The sequence below is a fragment of the Sparus aurata genome, chromosome 10 (genome assembly GCF_900880675.1).
Source record: "Sparus aurata chromosome 10, fSpaAur1.1, whole genome shotgun sequence".
Taxonomy (NCBI): domain Eukaryota; kingdom Metazoa; phylum Chordata; class Actinopteri; order Spariformes; family Sparidae; genus Sparus; species Sparus aurata.
In genome coordinates, this window is record NC_044196.1 from 30,705,972 (window position 1) to 30,730,411 (window position 24,440).

Below are 24,440 nucleotides of genomic sequence, written 5' to 3' on the forward strand. Positions count from 1 at the left end.
TATCATTAATCCTGCTAATGATTTAGCTTCTTTAATTTCTGCTTCTCTTTCCCACTTTTGGAAAGCTTGCCAGTCAATACCTTTCTTTCCTACTTTCTTTTTCTTTTCTTCCAACATAACTCTACACCATTCTAAACATTCTGTGCTTAATGTACCTTTAATTGGAAACACCCCCTGAGTTATATGGTGCCAAAGTGGAACATCCTTAACCACATTTTTTCCCCATTTTTCTGCCATGATTTTAGCAGGACCTGAAAGAGGGTGATCTAGAATTTCTAATTTCCCCGTTTTGTTCCCCATAATGTTATATTAGTGACTCACTGGGACAGGTTTGCTTAAACTTCCAATGGGCTTATCATTCACACAAAAACTTCAAAATCACACTGATCTTTCCATACAGTGTATGGTTGGATCTCATCAAATCACACACTAACTTTGAGCAACTTATTCAGCCAGGTGGTTTGTATGACACATTCGTTCCGAGCAACGCACCCCTTTATAGCATACAATCTGTATACTATAGTCACTGAATGTCACAACAAAGTTTATTCTTTATACTTATTTCGTATATTTATATCACTCATACGCCCATTTTATCATAGTGGGGCCTCATATAATGGTATACTGCATCATATCATTATTACAGTATCTCACATAAAATCATATTATTATTATATTCCATTATATTCTTATTTTACCTGTTATCAGGTTTTCGGTCGACCACTATATAATATCTACTCATCAGTAAGTAGCATCTGAAAATGTACAATCCCTTGAAATTTTCTTAACACCGTAGGTATATAATAATCAATTCATTCGCCTGTTGTACTCGTTAAGTGCTGACAGCCTTGCGATGCGTTTCAGTGTTGTTGTTTTTTTGTTGTTTTTTTCTCTCTCTACTTTTTCCTTGTTTTCTACCCAAAACCACACAGGTATTACATGGGAAATAAAAAGGTGCTCCTCATTGAGCCCTTTACCTCAAAACTTTCCATAAACACACAGCTTTATATGGAAAGACACCTCTGGACGCGGATGTTTTTAACTCACACAGTCAATACCTCTTTTTCAGGATTTACATGGAAATTTAGGCCTCTATAACGCGGACCTGTTATAACTTGCTTTCAACCACACAGGCATTACGAAAGTCAAACCTAGGCTTTCAGAATTTGAGCAAATGATTCAAAATGCCATACTCACTTATTTGTGGAGCGCCCGCTGGCCACGTCCGCGCCCAAATTTCAGGTGGGATCCAATCCTCCGTTTGTCGGAGTGGAATTTTCCCTGCCGGCAGTTTTCCTTCAGTTCAGGCGCAGGCGGCAGTCAGCGGAGCATCCATCCCATCACCTCGTCGCCAAAATGTAGTGGAAATTCTCCTTTGTGAGGTAGAGAGTTGCTAAGTCTCCGAAGAACTTCAGACTTCAGCGTATGAATCAGATGTCATTTAATAACACGCAGCGTGGAGTAGAAGGCGTAAATGCGTTCTCTGACAAACTCTAAATTGTCATCTCTTAAGTACAGAACAGAGAGGAGGTTACCTTCATTTACAACAGTCATAAAACATCTTCTTTACAGATAAATGACTCTTTGATATTTTGGTGTGTCCTGTCTTCCCAGGACAGTGACCCTTTGATGTAACAGATGGGACAGTAAATGTTATCTTATCTAAACTTGTGTATCTTTACATGTGGGGATGTGCCCCCACCTGTGGCTCTTGTGACACCTTAGGCAGTGTGACAGTCTCTCTTCCCCCTCTTGTCCTTACAGTACATTGATAACAAAAGGAAGCCTATGTAATTTTCTCACACCATGTACTACTTTTATTTTACAGTATGGGTGAACATCACTTGGGTATTTTAACTTTATCACAGGTGAGTTTATCTACTATCAAAGTTTCAACCAGGATCACCATTCCTGTGATATTTTAAGTTGGCAAAAGTGAAATCTGCTGTTGTCTATTGGACTTTTTGACCTCGATGCAGTTTGAGGAATTGTTTGCTTTTATTTAAAATAGTTGTACATTAGAGCATTGAGAATTGCACATGTATACAGCACAAGAGCTGTGCTTGTCATAGAATTTATGGATGTGGTAATGCCAGTTATCTAGGCACAAGTTGAAACCCTCAGTTTAGGTAAACATCTTTTTAAATGCAAAACATTTGTATTTTGACAAAGGGTGAAATGTCATCTATTCATCTGTCATCTCTTCGACTTTGAAACAACGTAAAATGATGCCGTCTATTAGCCGTCGAAATGACGTCGGTCATGAGAAATGAATTAAATGAATATACATACACATGACTTGGATCGATAAGTAGGGTGATCAGAATGTTTTTCCTGGTTAGTGGACATGGCCGAGGACCCGTCTCCAGACGGGATTCTCAAACCACACCTCCAGCACATCTGGGACCGTCGCCAGTTAAACCACAAAGCTCAGAACAACAAGAAGAGTTTAGATCATTGCAGCTTAATTGTCCACAAGATAGCAGCAGTACAGCATAACAAAAAGTGCCAGTCAGGTCATCTGATTAAAATTCCTGTATTTTGTTCATATTGCAATATATTTTGCAGGGTTAAAAAAAAAATGGTAATGTCAGGTTTTTCCAATATCGTGCAGCCCAAGGTATTCATTACTATTTTTCTAGTGGAGAATGATCAGGTGCTTAAAATTGGCTATGTCATTCTCTCCAGCTCTAGAGCCTCGGCATTCTCTGGCAGAAATGTGTTTAGTTTGACAGCCATACTTATATACTGTAATCAATGCGTCCTGTGGGTGCAAAGTTAAATGTGTACGTTTATTCAAATCCATGCAACACTTAAGTTTATTATGATGAGATTTCAACCATCGACGAAATTAATTTCCACTAATAGCAGTGATGTTGTTTTGGATGTTATTTACACCGCTGTTCTTGTTTGTGCGACAGAGTACATAACAATGTGCATGGGTTACAGGGTTTCTGCCGGGGTCATCCAATTAAATTTAAAAATGTTAAACACTTTTTTTAAACAACCAATAGTAGGCTACATACATACATATACATACATATACATATATATCCCAGCAGTATAGATTTTATCTTTTTTTTGTTAAGGATTAATTAAATTAGTGTGACATGGGCTAATATAAACAGCATCAAAGTGATGCATGGATTAAAAGATCTGAAGGAAGTGTTGTTGTTTGTCGTTCCTGCAATTGTAGTTATAGCTGTTGTCTTTGCAGCAGTTGTCATTGCAGAAGTTGTTGCTGTAGCAGTTGTAGTTACAGCTTTTGTTGTTGCAGCAGTTGTCGTTGCAGGAATTGTAGTGGCAGGAACAGGACCCGCTGTAAAAACATCATTTAAGGAATAGGTTAAAAACTAAAAAAGTACTTTTGCCTGGACCAAAAGCAGTTATTATATCCTCGATTGCTGTTAAACTGACATCACTGAGCACCAGTATAACAGACGTATACGGCTATACAGTTTACTTACATGTTAATTCAACTGAAGAGGCACCAAAGGTCACATTGAAGGTGTTTGGATCATTTGCAGCATCAACTAAGGTTTGAGCAACAACAGTATTCATTGGGAGTGCCGAAATGGGGATAGACCGATTGAACACAACTGAAAACTCTACTGCAGTTCCAATCGCTCGTATTTGTTGAGCTTGAGCAGCCCTGTAACATAGAAGAAAGTAGGACAAAAGTCAAACAATGATAGGAGACAATTCTATCTACGTGTCATTTGTAATGTAGGTGATACTATCAACACCAGAAGATACAAATAGACCACAGAGGTGCATAAAAAATCTTAAACCTCAAAAATCACTGCTAAAAATGTTTTACCTGAATTGCCTCACAATACACTGGTCAAAGTCAGAACCAAATCTTGCTCGATATATTTGATTGCACTGCAGAAAGACAACAAGATTAAAAAATATGATTAGCCATTAAGCACAATATGCTTCAAAACGAATTTAAAAAACTGCAATTTTGACTGAAAGAAGTTTTAATGATAATTAAGTATCTTTCTATTTCAGCTAGAACTCTCATGAACTCAAACATAATTATGCTCAGTACGGACAATGTGAATGGAAAATGAGATAACTTTGAAATTACTCACACGAGCTGTGGCTTTGCCCGAAAGCTCTTTGAATCGAGTGCTGGTGCGATTCAGTAACTCATCTGTAAAGATCTCATTTTGCAATGTTGCTGATATGACATAGGTAACGGGGTCAGGTGTTGAGGTTGCTGCAGCTGTAGTTGTTGTTGGAGCTGCTGTTGTTGTTATTGATGGACCTGCTGTAGTTTTTGTTGTTGCAGCTGCGGTTGTTGTTGGGGTTGTCAGGGCAGCTGTAGTTGTTGTTGTCGGAGCAGCAATAGTTGAGGTTTTCGGGGCAGTTGTGCTTGTTGTTGTTGGAGCAGCTGTAATTTTTGCTGTTGTTGTTGTGGAAGCTGTGGTTGTTGTAGTCAGAACAGCTGTTGTTGTTTTTGGAACAGCTGTAGTTGTTGTTGTTGGAGGGGCTATGGTTGTTATAGTCAGAGCAGCAGTCGTTGTTGTTGTTGGAGCTGTTGTGGTTGTTATTGTTGGGGCAGCTTTGGTCCTTGTTGTTGGAGTTGTGGTTGTTGTTGTCTGAGCAGCAGTTGTTGTTGTTGGGGCTGCTGTGGTTGTTGTTGGGGCAGCTGTGGTTGTTGCTGGGGCAGCTGTGGTTGTGGTTGTCTGAGCAGCAGTCGTTGTTGTTGGAGCTGCTGTGGTTGTTGTTGTCTGAGCAGCAGTCGTTGTTGTTGGAGCTGCTGTGGTTGTTATTGTTGGAGGCAGCTTTGGTCCTTGTTGTTGGAGTTGTGGTTGTTGTTGTCTGAGCAGCAGTTGTTGTTGTTGGGGCTGCTGTGGTTGTTGTTGGGGCAGCTGTGGTTGTTGCTGGGGCAGCTGTGGTTGTGGTTGTCTGAGCAGCAGTCGTTGTTGTTGGAGCTGCTGTGGTTGTTGTTGTCTGAGCAGCAGTCGTTGTTGTTGGAGCTGCTGTGGTTGTTGTTGGGGCAGCTGTGGTTGTTGTTGTCTGAGCAGCAGTCGTTGTTGTTGGAGCTGCTGTGGTTGTGGTTGTTTGAGCAACGGTAGTTGTGGTTGTAGGAGCCACTGTGGTTGTTGTTGTCGGGGCAGATGTGGTTGTTGTTGTCTGAGCAGCGGTAGTTGTGGTTGTAGAAGCTGCTGTGGTTGTTGTTCTCGGAGCAGCTGTAGTTATTATTGTTGTCGGAACAGCTGTAGTTGTTGTTGAGGCAACGGTTGTCGTTGTATCCAGGGCGTTTACATACACTGCAACTATGATTGAGAAGTCAAAACACATTTTTATTTGTGAGTAGCTGCTCTTCAGATCACCTTGTTAGCCTATTGGTCAGTCAGTCTTATGGTCAGTTGGTCTTTCAGTCCCCCAAAATGTTTCCACTCTAGCCAGCCACACTTTTGGCCCTCTGAGGCTGATATTTGGCCTGAGTGTTCATTGATAAAGAATGATTTTTCAATATAGTTTTCCTACATAGAAATGTCATAAATGCATTTTATTTTTAAGTTGTCCCCAGGAGAGAGAAAAAAAATAAACTGTGTATCTTTTTTTACACAACATTGGCCATTGCTAATGACATTCACAGTAATCTTGTATACTTTTATTAAATAAATCAATTCGAGCTAAACTGTTAGAGTCTGTGATTCGCTATACCGAGCCTTATCTATTTATTCCAGAGATTTTCTTAAAATGAAGTTTATACCTTTTACAAAAATGTCACCTGGGGTAAAACTCCCCCTGCTACCCTGATTTGCATTCATATAGCTCACAGCATTCCCATTTACATGTTAAAGTCGCCCCTAGAATTACAGGCAGGGGGTCATGGGGAGACGACTGCCAAGCAAGGCCCACATCAATTTCCAGTCGTAAACCCGTGCAGTCGTAAACCTGAACTTCCACGACAATCTACAGTGCCGCATACTGACGAAAATCCCACTTTTCATGCAGTGAGAGGCATGCTTACAGACATGCCTAGGGCTGACACACACTTGTTATTGTTTTAGAGATCATACTGTTATTTGTTTTCAATGTTCTACCCCAGATTTGTGAATTCACCGTTTGGCAAGTGCTTCTCACTTTTTTTTTAAAGATAAGACCACAATTTATTGTCCAGTTTCTTCATCTCAGGTAAAAAATAAACCCGACAACAGTAAGTGGTGGTCATCAGAATGCATAAACACATGAATTTATGTGTATTGTGTGATTGGCTGGACACCTGCCAGGTTACTCAGTGGTCCAACTAACTTAACGAGGCGTTAAGTCATGCGTTTCAAACAAGTTTGTAATAAACACAACAAATAAAGTTATCTGAGGTTTTTAAGTTTGACCAGGCTACAACTCGCCTTTTATATTTGTTTACTGATTGTGATCTCAGGTTGGTACTAGATTCTGATGTGTCTTTGCATAAGAAATAGTTGATAAGGTGCAGGACAGAATTCTACCATTATGTCGTGTCATCCCCCTATATTATTTTACTTATTTTTTATCAAGACACTGTAAAGGCAATTGAAGAAATATAACTCAGCTTACCTGTTACGATCATGAAAATTATGATCCTTGCCACACCCATCTTGTCTTCCTTCTATAAATAAATAATCAAACAATGCAGAGATTTATTGTGCCTGTCACCATGTCGCAAACCTTTTGTACAACAGTGACCAGCCTATAATCATTACTTTCACTGTCATGTTACTGATGACATCCCTGGGATCATCAAATATGTAAAAATCTTCTATTGATAAATCATTTTACCAATCTAATTGAATAGTTATACTTTCACTCTGCGTATTTTGTTCCTTTCCTGTTTTAATGAAAACAGCTTTTGTTCTAAGAGAACTCAGAATCATTTAATCCATACTTTCAGCCTTTATCTAAAGGTACATTTTATATGGTTACATCATATGATTTTATTGTTCATGATACTTTAAAACATCATTAAGATTTCTCGTCTCCATTAGGTTTTATCAAGATAAGAGTTGACAGAATGGACACATCTACATGCAGTACATCAACAAGCACAGTACTGCAACAGACAGGTGCACTGAATGAGGAAGACTGCTGTTTAACCACCCTAATCACCCAGTCTGTGCAGCTGTTCACAAACATATTCCCAATGAAATGCCTTTGAGCAAATAACTGAACACCTCCTTCAGAACAGGCTGAACCTGACCCAGTGCCGCCACTCCCACCATGCGCATCACACGCTGTGTGTAGGGCACCAAGTGCTGAGGGGGCACCAAATATAGCCAGGCTGTCAACTTTTTTTGGAAATGGCCCTGAAAAGACAGCAGGAGTCAGGAGCAGAGTAAAGAAAGAAAAACTGCAGTCCGTGTTCAATCATCCTTAAATGAGGGAAATGTGCTGCTTAAGTGATGGTTAGCCCAGCATACACCTCAAACTAGCTGACGTTATTGCTAATGTTAACAAACTCAAAATATTAAACAAGTTAAACATTATCTATGCATTTAACAATCAACTGACGACAGCTAGCTGTTACTTTACTTTAGATATTGAGGAGTAGTTTGTGGTTTATTTTGACATGATGGTGGTCAATATTTTCTCAGTAAGAGTTAGCAGTCAGTGCACAAGGTAGGCTAACAATCCCTCTTGCTTCAGACCATTTATTACCGTGTAGCATGCGATTAATAGTTTTTAGCCAGGCATTTAGCAGTTCACCTAGCATGGTATCATTTGAGAACGCACATTTTGGCATTTGCAATGCATAACAAACCCACGACCATCTTTAGGATTGTCATTCAGTAGAATTCAGCAGAATGAAGGCTACAGTCTCTCACACAGATTAGGAGAGGTGTCGGATGTGCAGTGGGACAGAAAATGGCTCTTGATAATGTGAAGTCTGAAGAACTCAGACTTTTGGTGTTACTGCAGAAGCTAGCTTAGTTACAGCTGAATGTGACAGAAGCTACTTGACAAAATGAACTGGCCTTTTGATTGCATTTATGTAAGGATGCAAAGGCATGGACGACATCTGCCAGTGAAATAGAAAAACGTTTTGTAGTAGACAAAATGCTCTTGTAACCATATTTAAGTTGTATTCAATTAAATTGTAAAATAATGTTAAAGTTTCCGAAATGTAGTCTTGTGTATCATTATGCTCTTATTCCTGTAGGTAAGATATAAATATAAGATATCATTATGAATGATAATGACAAACTTTATTGTTGAATTGTGTGCAATATTGCAACTCACTCTATTATGCTTTTATATTAGATTAGATTTATCAAATAGTTGATAAATAAGTAATAAAGGGGGAGAGCTCCTTGGTTGCATGCTTTCAATTTTAAATGTTTATAATTGTTTTCGGTATAAGATTTTTTGTTTGAATATTTTGTCTCTTTCTATGCTGATCCTTTTTCTTCGTACTTCTAAATCATTGCAGCGTTAATGCTGACATAAGTACAAGGAGGATCGTTTGGCCAAGAGGAAGATACAGATGATGAGCAATCATCTAAAAGCAGTTCAGACACACACACTCAACCCCAGCCGGCCAACAGGTTTATAGACAACAGTACCAAGCCCTGATCAACCACCCTCAACCAGCATTTTAAGGACAGATACACAGAGAACGCAGAGAACCACTACCTTTGAAAGCATAAGTCCTGTCATTGAGAGTCCATCAGCAGGTAACAATGTAGAGACCTGTGTGATCTGTTCTGTGTACTGTGTTTACAAAGTTGATTTTCCTTTGTTGTTTTATTGTTTCTAGGTGTTACATTGTCATGCTTCTATTGTGTTATTGGTATTGAGTTATATGTTTGGTAATAAAAACTTTTTTTTCTTAGGGTGGGGCATCTTAAAGGAATTATGCTTAGGGCACCAAAATGGCTAGCAGCATCACTGACCCGAGCTATAAATCTGTAATAGAGGAGAAAAAAAGATCCCTTCATCCAACAAACTGAACTGATAAACTCAATTGATCAGATTTTCATAGTATGATGCTGATGTGTTTGTAACTGAAACAGTGCATTTTTACCATTCTGAGAAAGAAATGCTACCTTTGCAATTAAAATGGTCGAAAAAAAGAGAGAAAGGGCTAAATCAGAATTTATAACATATTGCTAAAGAAAAATATCAAAGGTGCGCTATGTATTTTCAGAAAACAAATCAGACTCAGAAAGTTAATATTTACAACATTACTAAGGTAATGATACAAAATTATTTGACACATTTCCACATAAACAACCTTGGGTGAAATAAGGGCCCCAGAACAATGTTTAATCTAAAAAGATATCAACTTGGATTCCAACTAACATACATTAAAACAGTATAAATTGTGTTGTCCTTTGATGAGTTTGTTTATTTAGTTTATTCACTCAAGAATATCAATTAATAAAGATCATTCTCCGGTCTTAAAATGCTTTTCTCAAAACTACATAGTGCACCTTTAACTTCATATGAGTTTGTAATGAAATAAAGATAGTATTGTAAATCAGTGCCATAACAAAACTAAAAACACAAACATCAAGCAGACTTATACAAAAGTGTGGATATAGACTTAAAAATTTACTTACCGAAAATTTAAATCCAAGATGAAAAGTTATGAATTCCCGTTCACTATCGGAGTAAGATGTTCAGTCCCTTTCACATCCACACCTTTCATCAAAGTGACACTCCACATCTATGTAGGCCTTTATATATCTCCACTGACTAAAGGCTACTGACGTGACTCATACGTCATGCATTTTGCTGATGACTCCCATCTTTACGTCTGCAAAATATGCAGGTATTCCACCTTTGTGAATGTTGACAGGGGGGTTCAACAAGCGTGACAAGTAATAAATATTGAGTTACGGTAAAGGGCTGGAAAGAGAGACACACGAGACAAGAAAGCAAATACAATGATTATGGGCTATTCAAACTCTAAAATTTTTCAGCACAGTAGAGAGTACATGATGTATGCATTAAAATAAAAGCATTTTGGTTTTATTTTATTTCATTTTATCCAGAGAGAGAGAGGGAGAGAGAGAGAGAGAGAGAAAGAATATGACTGTTTGGCCCCTTCACACGGAGCTGAGTGAATGCCATAAAGATGATTTGCTTCAGGTGTTGCTTCATTGTAAACCATTGATCACTATCCTGGATACATTCTGCAGCACCTCCACAGTCTTTAGTGAAGGCTTACCCATCCTGTACTTTCATGATAAGTGAAATGTAAGAACAATGACATACAACCACATATCAAGCTCTCAACAATAAATCTAAGTTGGGGGTAAAGTGACAAAACAAACACCCTACAGTAATATATCACTTTAAGTAGTACCAGAGTGATACAATGTGTTTCAAATAGTATTTATGATATATTATTTCAATTACTATGTCCAGTAATGCATTACAACCTAAAATAAAGTATTTATTGCTATTTTAATAAAATAATTTATCAGCATCACACCACTTCCCCCACTAGAAAAATTAAGCCCAGAGGAAAGATCAGTGTGGCGAAGTCCATTCAGGATTGTTCTAAAAACACCTCCCCATAATTTTGATGTTTCTATTTATAGAGTGCAGCTGTTGCCACCTTAATTCTACAGGTGTGTACGAGAGGACCAAAGGCCAACAAAATCAGGAAAAAGACTATAATTGCAATTAAACGTATTGACAACGACGTTTCCCTTGAATCAGACTTATAGTAGACAGAGATACACTTTTACAATTAGACAATAAGTTATAAAACTAATAAAATCTTAACATTTGTAATGATGATATATCTGAGTTATTTGTCTACCACTGAACTACAGTTATCTTCAGTTATGGGACTAAACAGTATCATCTTAAAAGTGCATTATGAAAAAAAAAGATCACTTGATGATGCAAGGTCGGTCCAAACAAATATAGGGGCAGCATACCAGAGTAATCACTGCTACTAACTGTAGCAGCAATCAACTAGTTAGCTCAGTTAGCCATGCAGCTAGCATTTCAGACTGGGAACTCGGAGTGGAATTACAAGATAATAACTCAGTAATACAGTAGAGCAGAGGTCTACAACAGGGGTCCTCGACCCAGGTACTGCAGGGGCGTCATGAAAGTTTTGGTTGATTAAACAGTTTTTCTTATATTAACATTATTATTGACATTAATAAACTGAAAACTGTTCCATTGTCAGACACAACCCTTGCTATTGACAAGATAGGGATGTGAGGGTGCAACTGATAGAGAAGCTGAGATTTGCAGATGCATTTGCATTACAGCTGGATGAATCAACGGATGTGTCAAAGGACGCGCAGCTTCTAGCGTTTGTGCGCTTTGTGGATCAAAATGAAATGCAGGAGGAATTTTGGTTTTGTAAGTGCCTTCCTGAACACACAACAAGTGCTGAATTCTTCAAGGTGATTGATGCTTTCTTCAGAGAAAATGACAATTCATGGGCAAAATGAAAGTTGTGAATAAAGTCAAGAAAAGTGCTTTGCAAGCACGACTCTTCTCTAATCTCCGTGCTGCTGAAGGAGAAGAGTACACTGGGCTACTGTACCATTCTGAGGTGCACTGACACTTACTCGGAACAGTGTTGGCACGTGTGTTAGAATAACGCACATCTATTTGGGAGTTTTTACTTCTCCAAAAGCGCACAGAGCTGACTGCACTTTTCAGCGACAATGTCTGGATCACCAAACTTGCATATCTTGCTGACATTTTGACTGTCTGCCTGACAGTCTCCATCCGTCTAAGGTTAGACAAGTTGTGTGCTACTCATCAGGGTCAGACATCTCACTAATGTGGGAGTACGTATGCCATCCATAGATGGTTTGAGGATTCACTACCCATACTGTATGTTTAAAATGAAAACATGAATCTGTCAGTTATGTTAATAGTTCAGTATTGTGTGCAAGATAACAGGTATGTTTATACAGCCAGTGGCACTAACAAGCATCACTTATGTTCGTTTCCACATTTATGTTTTAAAAATGTCCATTTGAATAGCTTTCATGATTACATGCAATTGAGAGACATTGTTGATCTTGGCAGGTATCAGTTTATTAAGTTATTTTATGTTTATGAATAACAGTGGCATGGCCACCCTACTCACTGTACCTTGCACATGTTTAAAATAAAAACATAAATATATAAACCTGTGTATCATTTGAATATCTTAGTATTGAATGCACAATAACAAGCTACATTTATACATGGCACTATAGGACCAGTTTAATATAAAACACAATTTTATACAATATATATATGTAGGGGGTCCCCGCTCCATCTCTCCATCAGTTTGGGGGTCCTTGGCTTGGAAAACATTGAAGACACTTGCAGTAGAGACAGTTTTTAACTTGTGAATCCCGACAGTTCTCAAGTTAAATGGCAACGTAGTATGTTTTAATGAAATTATACAAAAATACAGAAAAACTACACTTGTGTGTGATAATATAAATCCTCCACAACACACACCCCAACACAGACTGCTCATAACCCCCAGAAAGAGTAATAGCCACTGACCTCCAACTGTCATTGGGCAAAAGTAAACACTGGCGGTGCATTTGAGTCATGGAGGGAGGTTCGCCATGTTTTGAAGCTCCTGAATGATGCAGATGTGGCCTGTTGGACAGATAACGTTGCAACAAAGCATACAAAATGGCTGTGTGCGTAAATACTTTGATGTTGTGGTTGTTGTCGTTTTGTTGCCACAAGTTAGTTTTATTGCTAATGCCAATAAACTGCAAAGTAACTAAGGTCGTAATGTACTGTCTTGACTGGATAACGTCAACTGATTCATACGGAATTTCAGGGCTGGTACGGCTGGAAAATTGTCTGGCTTGTTTGAAAATGACTTTGCTAGCTAACATTACGAAGCAATCCATGCAGTGCACTGTGTTACCACAGTGTTCTACTACAGCAATTGAAAGCTAGACTAGCTTTACTACTGAAAATTCCTTTTGGGGGGGGGGGGGGTGTATGTGTAGGTGTAAGGGGTGCTTCACCATGTCAGAGACATGCATGAATGAGCCCTTGGCAGACGACAACATCCACCTCTGTATGTGGCGATAGGCGAGAAAGACTACATGATATCTGGTTCTTCCTCACATGAGGCACTTACCCTTCGGTAAGATCATCATCTTATCTACTTAATATGTGTCAGTCTTTTGTTTTTACGATATGACAGTATTATCTATAAGATGTCCTTTTATGACTGGGTTGTGCAACAGGCATATGTCTGAAGTTATTTTATTTTTATGAATCTTACTTTTTTTTTTTTTGCACTACGGGTCAACATCGGCTCTAGAGTCCTTTCAAATGTTTCAAATGTAATGTTCTGAATCATGCTGGCAAGTGGTTTGCCTTCTGTCCACCAGTGTATGAAGCAAGCAGCAGAGATGGACAGAGTACTCGACCCCTGTACTTGAGTAAGAGTACAAATAAAATTTACTCCGTTACAAGTAAAAGTAGCTCAGTCGACATGTTACTTGAGTAACAGTAAAAAAGTACTTGCTTTTAAAAGTACTTAAGTATCCAAAAGTACATGCTTTAAATTTACTTTAAGTAAAAGTAAGAGTAAGAGTAAGAGTAAATTTCTTATTTTTCCACATCACTGAATTACTATAATTTTTTCTAAATGAATTTAAGGACCTTTTAACTCTTGTTTCTGAGATTTAACTCTTTGAAACCACCTGCACTGATGTGCTTGCTTTTAGAAGCACAATGTTATATAAAGCCTGCAGAAACACCTATAAAAAACAAATAAAATGAATGGGATCACAGGAGGACAGCAGATGTTGCAGATGCAGATGTTTATTAACAATCATTAAAACTGTAACCAAATGAACCTGCACCGTCCAACTAACTCTCTATCATTTAGCTAAGTTGGGAACTGGAACCCCCTCAAAGACCAACGTTATCCCCAGACCACTGGTTGAGGATCACTGCTTTACAAAAAACTACATCTGATGCAGCCATTGTCGCGGTTTTGTGTTGACAAACACAGTCGAGAACGTGGCTACTTTGGTGGTATCCCCAGGGCCGTTTCAAGGAATTTGGGGGCCCCAAGCAAAATGGACATGGCTCTCTTCCATGTCAGCTTCTTCCTCATGAATGGAGGATGAAGTTGATGTTGTAGCTGGGAAAATAATTGGGGTGTCAACATGTCAACAGGAGGACAGACACACAGTAATTTAATCATTTGTTAATACATTTATTCATAAAGACAATAACAACCAATTTGTTGTATTAACACAACTGGAAAAATGAATGTTTTGCAATCTGATCCAAATTACTATGAACTCTTGGGATGAGGATGCGCACACACACGCACGTACCCCTGATGCTGATTGCATAAAAGTGGCGATGGCTGCATGTTTTCATTTGTTTGATACGACACTTTATGCCTTTTTTGTTTTTGCGCGGATTTTCATTGTGATTTTACAGATTTTCGCCGGACACAAAAATTTGTGAAACAGGTTACATGGCACGTTACTTGACACATGCTAAAAGAATAAGATAAGATTTACAGCCTCACCCCACACCATGTTCTCTAACAGTGTTTTACCGGAGGATGATCTGAACAGCTCTTCTATTCACACTTAAAATGTTTTTTGTCTTTTCAATGTAATTTTCAATCCATGAAATCAAACTGTGCCTCTCTTTTTTTTTGCCAGGCTTCTCTCAAGTTTTACTCTTTCAAATAATCAACCATCGACAGAACTTTTCAGTATGCTATTTTTCTACTTCTTCTTCTTCTCATCATCATCATTAATTATTATTGTTATTATTAATAATAATATTGTTTAAAGTGAGCCACTTATCGTTTAACATAAAAATACATCATACAAACAGCCACTTTTGCAGCCTTGTCAGTCTGATGGCGAGTTGTCACCTTTCTGTCATCACTAACATACTGTTAATAATCAAAGAAGCTCTGAGGCTTTACATTTGTTTTATATGTTATAATACAAGATTTCAGCATTGAGCTACAATCAGGCTACATTCATGATTTTGTACAGTCAAACTAACCAAAAACTTCTTATTGATCATCATTATGAAGTTTCAGGGCGTTCCTGTAACCATGGTAACACACAGTGCCAGAGGGGAGGCAGAGACGCTGAAGCCGTTTACACAGATACACTGCAGACAAAGTCCAGACTATAGTTGTTTTTTCACACATGTAGCACACAACAGGAGACTCTCCGTGTCAGACGAGTTCTCACCTGTTGACTAAATTCAAAAACTAATTGATAACGTAGCAGCGCGACGAGTCCTTGCTAGCTAAGCAGCTAAACGTTAGCGTTGCTCCGTGTTTAGATCCCGCCCTGTGTGGGGCACTACACTGTCATTGGTCAGGCGCGCACAAACTGTTAACGATACCATTGGCTGTAGAGTGTGACAATCTGTCAATAAAGATCAGCCAAACACTTGTTCTCCTCCGATCTACACTGATCTCATAAGTCGCCTCTGTGAAGTTTGAATGACGGAAATCCGTTGTGGCGACGGAGAACTTTAATCCATGTGTCTTTGATGGGAACCTTTCTAGACTTTCTAGACTCTAGACTAACAAAATTAAGGTTTTACATTTTCCCCACAAAAATGGGACAAATTGTGTCCCGGGAGAGATTTATGTTTTCCCGGGACAGCTGATAAAAAAAGAGAACAATTCTGGGAAAAACGGGACAGGTGGCAACCCTAGTCACGAACCTGGCTGGCTGGCTGCTGTCAGCGACTACTGAGAGGGGCCCCCTTGAGGGGGATCCCGATAAGTGTCATTGCACTTTACTGCACTGACTATCAAAGGGGCGCTAACACAGTTTGTCGTTGCATTTTATTAATAACCAGTCATTGTCTTGGGGCCCCAGGCCAGCTCAGGGCCCCAAGCTTGGTTTGTTTGCCTTCTCGCGACGGGCCTGGGTATCCTTATGGGGAGGGATGACATATTTCCGCTTTTACATAGATCCCAGTGGAGAGTGTGCACTGTGCTAGGTTTCCTAAAAAAGAAAGAAAAAAGTAAAAGTATTTGTCTTGGAAATGTATTCAAATAAGAGTAATAAGTACCAAATAAATGTAATACTCAAGTAAAGTACAAATCCTCTGGACATGTACTTAAGTACAGTTAGGGCTGGGCGAATAATCGAATTTTTCGATTTCGATTTTGGCTTCTCACGATCATGAAAACACTGTAATTGAAGAAAAACGATTAACGTGTCACCGCGCGCCGTGTTTGCAAATTACTGCGCTGTAAATGCACAGTGAACGCACCTGTGTTGCCTGCAGCGACAGCAGTGAGTGTGTGGATCAATTGTGGAACGAGAGATTGAGAACATGGTAAAAAAGCAGCCTGAGCCTTTAGTTGAAAAGAAAGGTAGGACAACTTCGGTCATTTGGAGACATTTTGGCTTCAAATCGTCGGTCGTGGAGCAGAAGGAGATTGTTTGCAAAGTCTGTCACACCGTCGTGTCTGCACCCCAGGGCAACACGACACATTTATTTAACCATAAAGTGGTCTATGACAAAGTATTGAAGGAGCAAAAGACCCAAAAAAGTGCAAGAGCGCCAACTTCAGCTACAGCCACAGTCCTCCATTGACGACACTCTTTACAATGCCGCTCCATATCCTACCGGCTCCCGGTGACAGCGAGAGATACGGAGGCTGTGACATTCATGCTAGCGAAGGACATGTGCCCTATCAGTACCTTTAGCAACCCAGGCTTCAAGACACTGGTCAACACGTTGGACAAGCGGTACGAATTGCCATCACGCCAACATACAAATATTATCATTTACTTTTTTACTTGTTACTAATCTATCTGGTTGTTTTTCTAAAAGTAATATTTAAAGATGAGTTTTGGTGGCTCAATAAATACTTTTTTTGAAATCAGTGAATAATTGTGTTTATTAATCGTGATTTCAATATCAATCAAAATAATTGTGATTATTATTTTTAGCATAATCGCCCAGCCCTAAGTACAGTACTCAAGTAAATTTACTCCGTTACTGTCCACCACTTGCAAGCAGCCTCCTCTCTGCACTTGACCATAATCACCACTACCACCGGCCAGTGCATGTCAGCAAGGGTTCAACAAGTTCACGAGAGAATGATGCCACTACTAACGTGGCAATTAAAAACCACACAGTAAAATGTCAACCACCTGCCTAGAGTCCAATCTGGTCAATCGCATGGAGCCACAGTGTTTGATTGTGGTTCATGCAACAATATAGAATTCAGAGCAACAAATCATTCCCTGTAGTGACTCTTCCACCAATATCATTTTCTGTTGGTGACAAGCCACTATAATTTAATTTAACTGAATTTCATCTGCCTTATTTCTCTTTTCGGCCAATATGACAGACATGCTTATACTTAAAAGATTTCTTCTGCATATGCATGGTCACGTATTGAAGTAACATACTGGTTCACTTGCCATTTGTGTAGTTTCTAATTCTTGATCTCTCTCTCTCTCTCTCTCTCTCTCTATATATATATATATATATATATACATATATATATATATATATATATATATATATATATATATTAGGGCTGTCAAAGTTAACGCGTTAATAACGCGTTAACGCAACATCCTCTTAACGCCGTTAATTTTTTTAACGCGCGATTAAAGCTCGGTATAAAAAAAACAAAAAACAAAACGCGCATTGAAAGATTTACGGCCGTCAGTGGCACCTGTAGTCTTGATCCAGAGGGTGGCAGAAAGGGAATCAGAAGAAGATGCAGCAGGGTTGGCGGTTCGGGAAAAACACGGTGGACTGAAAAGTGAGGAAATTGAGAAAGGACTTACCGTAAAATACCAAATAATAGCCGGGGGGTTTAGTTGTTTCAATCACTTAACAGACCAAAAGGCAATTTGGGACAGGCGTTTAATTCCTTCCTCACAATAATCCTGGATGAAAACATTACAAACTTCTCCAGCTTCTCTGTGAATTCTCTGTAAGTGAAGTTGTTGCGGCGGAGGAAACGATTCAGCCAACCAGCACTCGCTGCAAACTCATCTCTGCTGTCACTCACGGTGGCGGACATTTGTTTCTCCATCGTCCTGATCATTCTGCGGGACACTCTCTCGTGGCGTGCCCGTTTGCTGATAACTCATCCCCGCATGTTTATCTCAGTCTCCTCGCTAGCCTTCTTCCTCCCTCCAGCAGGCAGCCTGGCCCTGTTGCTGTCCTCCTCGGACAGACGCTCAAGCTCCGTTTCTCTCACTCTCTTCTGGTCGACAGAGAAACATCTAGCGGCTGCTTCTCCCGAGTTTTCCTCTGCATATTTTAACAGAAAGTTTGAATTTCAAGTGGTACTTTTTATTGTTTTGCTGCACCGGAGCCATGACGATCATCAGTGTGATACTGACTGACAGAAAGCAGCACACTGCGTGAAAAAGGCGAAGAAGAAAACCGGCGGTTATTTACCAAAATATACATCTGCACCGGCGTTTAAAGGGACCCTGTGGATAATTGAAACCCGTATATTATTTGGTCATTTACGGTATGAACGGCAAACTACTTTCGAAACACTGCCAGATGGTTCGGTCGATAGGACAAAAGTTATCTGCATGTACTATCGACATGAAATTACTTACCATCGAAGTACATTGAGTCTCAAATATCACTTGCAAGCCAAACACAGAGCAGATGCAGAGAGCCCCCCCCCCCGCCAAAAATGTTCATAATGCAAGCATTTTTGCCCTTTCTTATGTTGTTAAAAGTATTAAGAACATTAAAAAATACATCAAGGTACATTTGGAACAGAAAAAAATGTGCCAAAAAAATTGCGATTAATTTGCGATTAATCGCGAGTTAACTATGGACAAAATGCGATTAATCGCGATTAAAAAAATTAATCGTTTGACAGCCCTAATATATATATATATATATCTTTTTCCATTACAATGGGAATAAGAGAATTCTTCAAACTATGACTTCTTGAGAGTTCTTTATTATAAATAACATTTGAGAAACTTAAAAAGTAAAAACATTAATGCCCTGATACACTTTCTTTTTACCCACCAAGACTGGAAAACATAACACAAGAGACCATTTAAGTTCTTTAAATATTCTGTATTCTGTTTATTTTAACCCTATGACAGAAACTATAAATAGCATAAGAAATCTCACAGAATACAGCTATGAACTATTAAATAAATACAGTTTGCATAAACAAGAAAACTGAAAGTGTATTGTTAATGACATATATCATGTATACCAGACCCTTGATAACACATTAATTCATGGTTGGGGTGTGCAGTCCACTATGGGTTGCATGAGTTCCTTTATATGTTCCCTTTACAATATGCTCTCTGTGGAAGTGGTTTTTGCTATGCTATGTTATGCTGCTATGCTATCAAGTGAACTTAAAGAGTGAATACAAAGTGTTTTAAATTATTTTCAATTTAAAAAAAAAAAACAGCATTTTGAATGATCTTTTGAAAGACAAATTTTTTTTTTGAAAGAGGGGAAACATTAATTGTGCAATGTCGCCATTATCTTCTGATGTCCAAGGACTTTAGAGTGTCATTAACCCAAATAGTCATTATATGCTGCAGCAATATATTGAATACAAGGTGTTAATTATTTTCCTTCTAGTTGAGAAGGACCAGGTGCTTAAAATTGGCTGTGTCATTCTGTCCCTGGGTTACAGGTTTTCTGTGGGGGTCATCCACTTAAAATGTGTTAAACACTTTTTTTAATAACCAATAGTATGTACAGCTTTTCAAACTGCGTATACAACAGTGCTGCAATATATATCCCAGCAGAATAGAAAAATTGTTGTTGTTGATAATTAATTATATTAGTGTGACATAGGCTAATATGAGCAGCATTAAAGTGATGCATGGATTAAAAGATCTGAGGGAAGTGTTGTTGTTTGTCGTTCCTGCAATTGTAGTTGCAGCTGTTGTTGTTGTTGCTGCAGTTGTCATTGCAGCAGGTGTTGTTGAAGCAATTGTAGTTACAGCTGTTGTTGCAGCAGTTGTCATTGCAGCAATTGTAGTGGCAGGAACAGGACCCGCTGTAAAAACATTTTTTAAGAAATAAGTTAAAAACCAAAAAAGTACTTGTTCCTGAACTAAAAGCATTTATTTTATCCTTGATTTCGGTCAAACTAATACCACTGAAAACCAGTATTATGGACTTTTATGACATAACAGTTTACTTACATACTAATGTAACTGAAGATGCACCAAAGGTCACATTGAAGGTGTTTGAATCATTTGCAGCATCAATTAAGGTTTGAACAACAACGTTGTTCATTGGGAGTGCTGAAGCAGGGACAGACTGATTGAACACAATTGAAAAGTCTACTACAGTTCCATTCGCTCGTGTTGGTCCAGCTGGAGCAGCCCTGTAACATAAAACAAAATAGGACAAATGTCAAACGATGATATGGGACGTTTCTGTCTACGTGTCATTTGTAATGTAGGTGACATTATCAACATCAGAACATACACATATTAAGACCATTGTGATGCATACAGAGTCTTGAACCACTGCTAAAAATGTATTTACCTGAATTCTCTCACAATGCACCGATCAAAGTTAGATCCAAATCTTGCTCGATATATTTGATTACACTGCAGTAAGACAAGATTTAAAAAGCGTGGTTAGCCATCAAGCACAATAGGCCTCAAAAAAGCATTTAAAAAACAGCAATTTTCACTAAAGTACATTTTTAATGAATATTATATTTCTTGTATTTGAGCTAAAACACTGTCAAAATAATTATACTCAGTACAGACAAGATAAATGGAAAATGCCATAACTTCAGAGTTACTCACACGAGCTGTAGCTTTTCCTGAAAGCTCTTTAAATCGAGGGCTGGAGCGATTTCGCAACTCAGCTGTAAAGATCTCATTTTCAAAGGTTGCTGATATGACATAGGTAACAGGGTCAGGTGTTGAGGTTGCTGTAGCTGTGGTTGTTGTTGTTTGAGCAGCTGCGGTTGTTGTACTTGGAGCCGCTGTGGTTGTTGTAGTTGGAGACGCTGTGGTTGTTGTAGTTGGAGCCGCTGTGGTTGTTGTAGTTGGAGACGCTGTTGTTGCAGCAGTTGTCATTGCAGCAATTGTAGTGGCAGGAACAGGACCCGCTGTAAAAACATTTTTTAACAAATAGGTTAAAAACCAAAAAAGCACCTGCTCCTGAACTAAAAGCATTTATTTTATCCTTGATTTCGGTCAAACTGATACCACTGAAAACCAGTATTATGGACTTTTATGACATAACAGTATACTTACATACTAATGCAACTGAAGATGCACCAAAGGTCACATTGAAGGTGTTTGAATTATTTGCAGCATCAATTAAGGTTTGAGCAACAACGGTGTTCATTGGGAGTGCTGAAGCAGGGACAGACTGATTGAACACAATTGAAAAGTCTACTACAGTTCCATCCACTCGTGTTTGTTGAGCTTGAGCAGCCCTGTAACATAAAACAAAATAGGACAAATGTCAATCAATGATATGGGACGATTCTGTCTATGTGTCATTTGTAATGAAGGTGACATTATCAACATCAGAACATACACATATTAAGACCATTGTAATGCATACAGAGTCTTGAACCACTGCTAAAAATGTATTTACCTGAATTCTCTCACAATGCACCGATCAAAGTTAGATCCAAATCTTGCTCGATATATTTGATTACACTGCAGAAAGACAAGATTAAAAAAGCATGGTTAGCCGTCAAGCACAATGGGCATAAAAAGGAATTTAAAAGACCCCAATTTTCACTGAAATACGTTTTTAGTGATTCTTAAATGTCTTGTATTTCAGCTAAAACTGAATAACAGACAAAATGAATGGAAGACGCGAAAAAACCTCAAAATTACTCACACGAGCTGTCGCTTTTCCTGAAAGCTCTTTAAATCGAGGGCTGTTGCGATCTAGCAAATCAGCTGCAAAGATCTCCCTCTCCAAGGTTGCTGATATGACATAGGTAACAGGGTCAGGTGTGGTTGTTGTAGTTGGAGGTGCTGTGGTTGTTGTAGTAGGACCAGCTGTAGTTGTTGTAGTTGGAGCCATTGTGGTTGTTGTAGTAGGAGCAGCTGTGGTTGTTGTTGGTGGCGCTGTTGTTGTTGTTGTTGGAGCAGCTGTGGTTGTAGTTGTTGGAGCAGCTGTGGTTGTTGTAGTTGGAGCCGCTGTGGTTGTTGTAGTTGGTGCCGCTGTGGTTGTTGTAGTTGGTGCCGCTGTGGTTGTTGTAGTTGGAGCCGCTGTGGTTGTTGTAGTAGCAGCAGCTGTGTTTGTTGTTGTTGGAGTAGCCGTGGTTGTTGTAGTTGGAGCTGCTGTGGCTGTTGTTGTTCGAGCTGCTGTGGTTGTTGTTGTTGGAGCTGCTGTAGTTGTTGTTGTTGTTGGAGCAGCTGTAGTTGTTGTGGTTGGAGCTGCTGTGGTTGTTGTAGTGGCAGCAGCTGTTGTTGTAGTTGTTGGAGCAGCTGTGGTTGTTGTAGTTGGAGCCGCTGTGGTTGTCGTAGTTGGAGCCGCTGTGGTTGTTGTAGTTGGAGCCGCTGTGATTGTTGTAGTAGCAGCAGCTGTGGTTGTTGTTGTTGGAGTAGCTGTGGTTGTTGTAGTTGGAGCCGCTGTGGTTGTTGTAGTAGCAGCAGCTGTGGTTGTTGTTGTTGGAGTAGATGTGGTTGTTGTAGTTGGAGCCGCTGTGGTTGTTGTAGTTGGAGCTGCTATGGTCGTTGTTGTTGCAGCAGCTGTGGTTGTTGTTGTTGGAGCTGTTGTGGTTGTTGTAGTAGGAGCAGCTGTGGTTGTTGTTGTAACAGCCGCTGGGGTTGTTGTTGTTGGGGCAGCTGTAGTTGTTGTAGTGGGAGCTGCTGTGGTTGTTGTTGTAGGAGCCCCTGTGGTTGTAGTTGGAGCTGCTGTGGTTGTTGTAGTGGCAGCAGCTGTTGTTGTAGTTGTTGGAGCTGCTGTGGTTGTAGTTGTTGGAGTAGCTGTGGTTGTTGTTGTTGGAGCTGCTGTGGTTGTTGTTGTTGGAGCAGCTGTAGTTGTTGTAGTTGGAGCTGCTGTGGTTGTTGTTGTTGGAGCTGCTGTGGTTGTTGTTGTTGGAGCTGCTGTGGTTGTTGTTGTTGGAGCTGCTGTAGTTGTTGTTGGAGCAGCTGTTGTTGTAGTTGTTGTAGCTGCTGTGGTTGTCATAGTTGGTGCTATTGTGGTTGTTGTGGTTGGAGCCGCTGTGGTTGTTGTAGTAGCAGCAGCTGTGGTTGTTGTTGTTGGAGTAGCTGTGGTTGTTGTAGTTGGAGCCGCTGTGGTTGTTGTTGTAGGAGCAGCTGTGGTTGTTGTTGTTGGGGCAGCTGTGGTTGTTGTTGTTGCGGCCGCTGTGGTTGTTGTTGTTGGGGCAGCTGTGGTTGTTATAGTGGGAGCTGCTGTGGTTGTTGTTGTAGGAGCCGCTGTGGTTGTAGTGGCAGCAGCTGTGGTTGTTGTAGTGGCAGCAGCTGTTGTTGTAGTTGTTGGAGCAGCTGTGGTTGTTGTAGTTGGTGCCACTGTGGTTGTTGTAGTTGGAGCCGCTGTGGTTGTTGTTGTAGGAGCAGCTGTGGTTGTTGTTGTTGGGGCAGCTGTGGTTGTTGTTGTTGGGGCCTCTGTGGTTGTTGTTGTTGGGGCAGCTGTGGTTGTTGTAGTTGGAGCTGCTGTGGTTGTTGTTGTTGGAGCAGCTGTAGTTGTTGTAGTTGGAGCTGCTGTGGTTGTTGTAGTGGCAGCAGCTGTTGTTGTAGTTGTTGGAGCAGCTGTGGTTGTTGTAGTTGGAGCCGCTGTTGTTGTTGTTGTTGGAGCTGCTGTGGTTGTTGTTGTTGGAGCTGCTGTAGTTGTTGTTGTTGGAGCAGCTGTCGTTGTTGTAGTTGGAGCTGCTGTGGTTGTTGTAGTGGCAGCAGCTGTAGTTGTTGTAGTTGGAGCTGCTGTGGTTGTTGTAGTGGCAGCAGCTGTTGTTGTAGTTGTTGGAGCAGCTGTGGTTGTTGTAGTTGGAGCTACTGTGGTTGTCGTAGTTGGTGCCACTGTAGTTGTTGTAGTTGGAGCCGCTGTGGTTGTTGTAGTTGGAGCCGCTGTGGTTGTTGCTGTAGGAGCAGCTGTGGTTGTTGTTGTTGGGGCAGCTGTGGTTGTTGTTGTTGAGGCCTCTGTGGTTGTTGTTGTTGGGGCAGCTGTGGTTGTTGTAGTTGGAGCTGCTGTGGTTGTTGTTGTAGGAGCCGCTGTGGTTGTAGTTGGAGCTGCTGTGGTTGTTGTAGTGGCAGCAGCTGTTGTTGTAGTTGTTGGAGCTGCTGTGGTTGTAGTTGTTGGAGTAGCTGTGGTTGTTGTTGTTGGAGCTGCTGTGGTTGTAGTTGATGGAGCTGCTGTGGTTGTTGTTGTTGGAGCTGCTGTGGTTGTTGTTGTTGGAGCTGCTGTACTTGTTGTTGTTGGAGCAGCTGTAGTTGTTGTAGTTGGAGCTGCTGTGGTTGTTGTAGTGGCAGCAGCTGTTGTTGTAGTTGTTGGAGCAGCTGTGGTTGTTG

At 39.9% G+C, this 24,440-nt stretch overlaps 2 protein-coding genes and 1 long non-coding RNA gene across 4 annotated transcripts; all 3 read right to left on the minus strand.

The window, feature by feature from the left end:
- Positions 1 to 1,782: 1,782 nt before the first annotated feature.
- LOC115589721 (mucin-5AC-like) lies at positions 1,783 to 22,006 on the minus strand. Of its 2 annotated transcripts, none has more exons than XM_030430821.1 (7): positions 21,805 to 22,006; positions 21,553 to 21,617; positions 21,204 to 21,388; positions 20,748 to 21,055; positions 20,479 to 20,543; positions 3,468 to 3,652; positions 1,783 to 3,319 (listed from the first exon to the last, which is right to left on the minus strand). In XM_030430821.1, exons 1-7 carry the CDS (start codon positions 21,991 to 21,993, stop codon positions 3,096 to 3,098), a joined length of 1,221 nt encoding a protein of 406 aa, XP_030286681.1. In that variant the 5' UTR covers positions 21,994 to 22,006; the 3' UTR covers positions 1,783 to 3,095. The 2 variants fall into 2 exon arrangements, with proteins under 2 accessions (XP_030286681.1, XP_030286682.1); XM_030430822.1 differs by lacking the exons at positions 1,783 to 3,319; positions 3,468 to 3,652 and adding exons at positions 18,913 to 19,981; positions 20,130 to 20,314.
- On the minus strand, positions 5,099 to 9,631 carry LOC115589739 (uncharacterized). Its single transcript, XR_003985584.1, has 3 exons — positions 9,561 to 9,631; positions 6,559 to 6,610; positions 5,099 to 5,288 (listed from the first exon to the last, which is right to left on the minus strand). It is a non-coding gene; the product is annotated as an uncharacterized LOC115589739 (long non-coding RNA).
- Positions 22,007 to 22,188: 182 nt separating the features above from the next.
- LOC115589714 (mucin-5AC-like) lies at positions 22,189 to 24,318 on the minus strand (the record flags this gene model as incomplete). Its single annotated transcript, XM_030430813.1, has 1 exon — positions 22,189 to 24,318. A coding segment is annotated over one exon (2,130 nt), but the record flags the coding sequence as incomplete, so codon positions are not given.
- Positions 24,319 to 24,440: the final 122 nt, after the last annotated feature.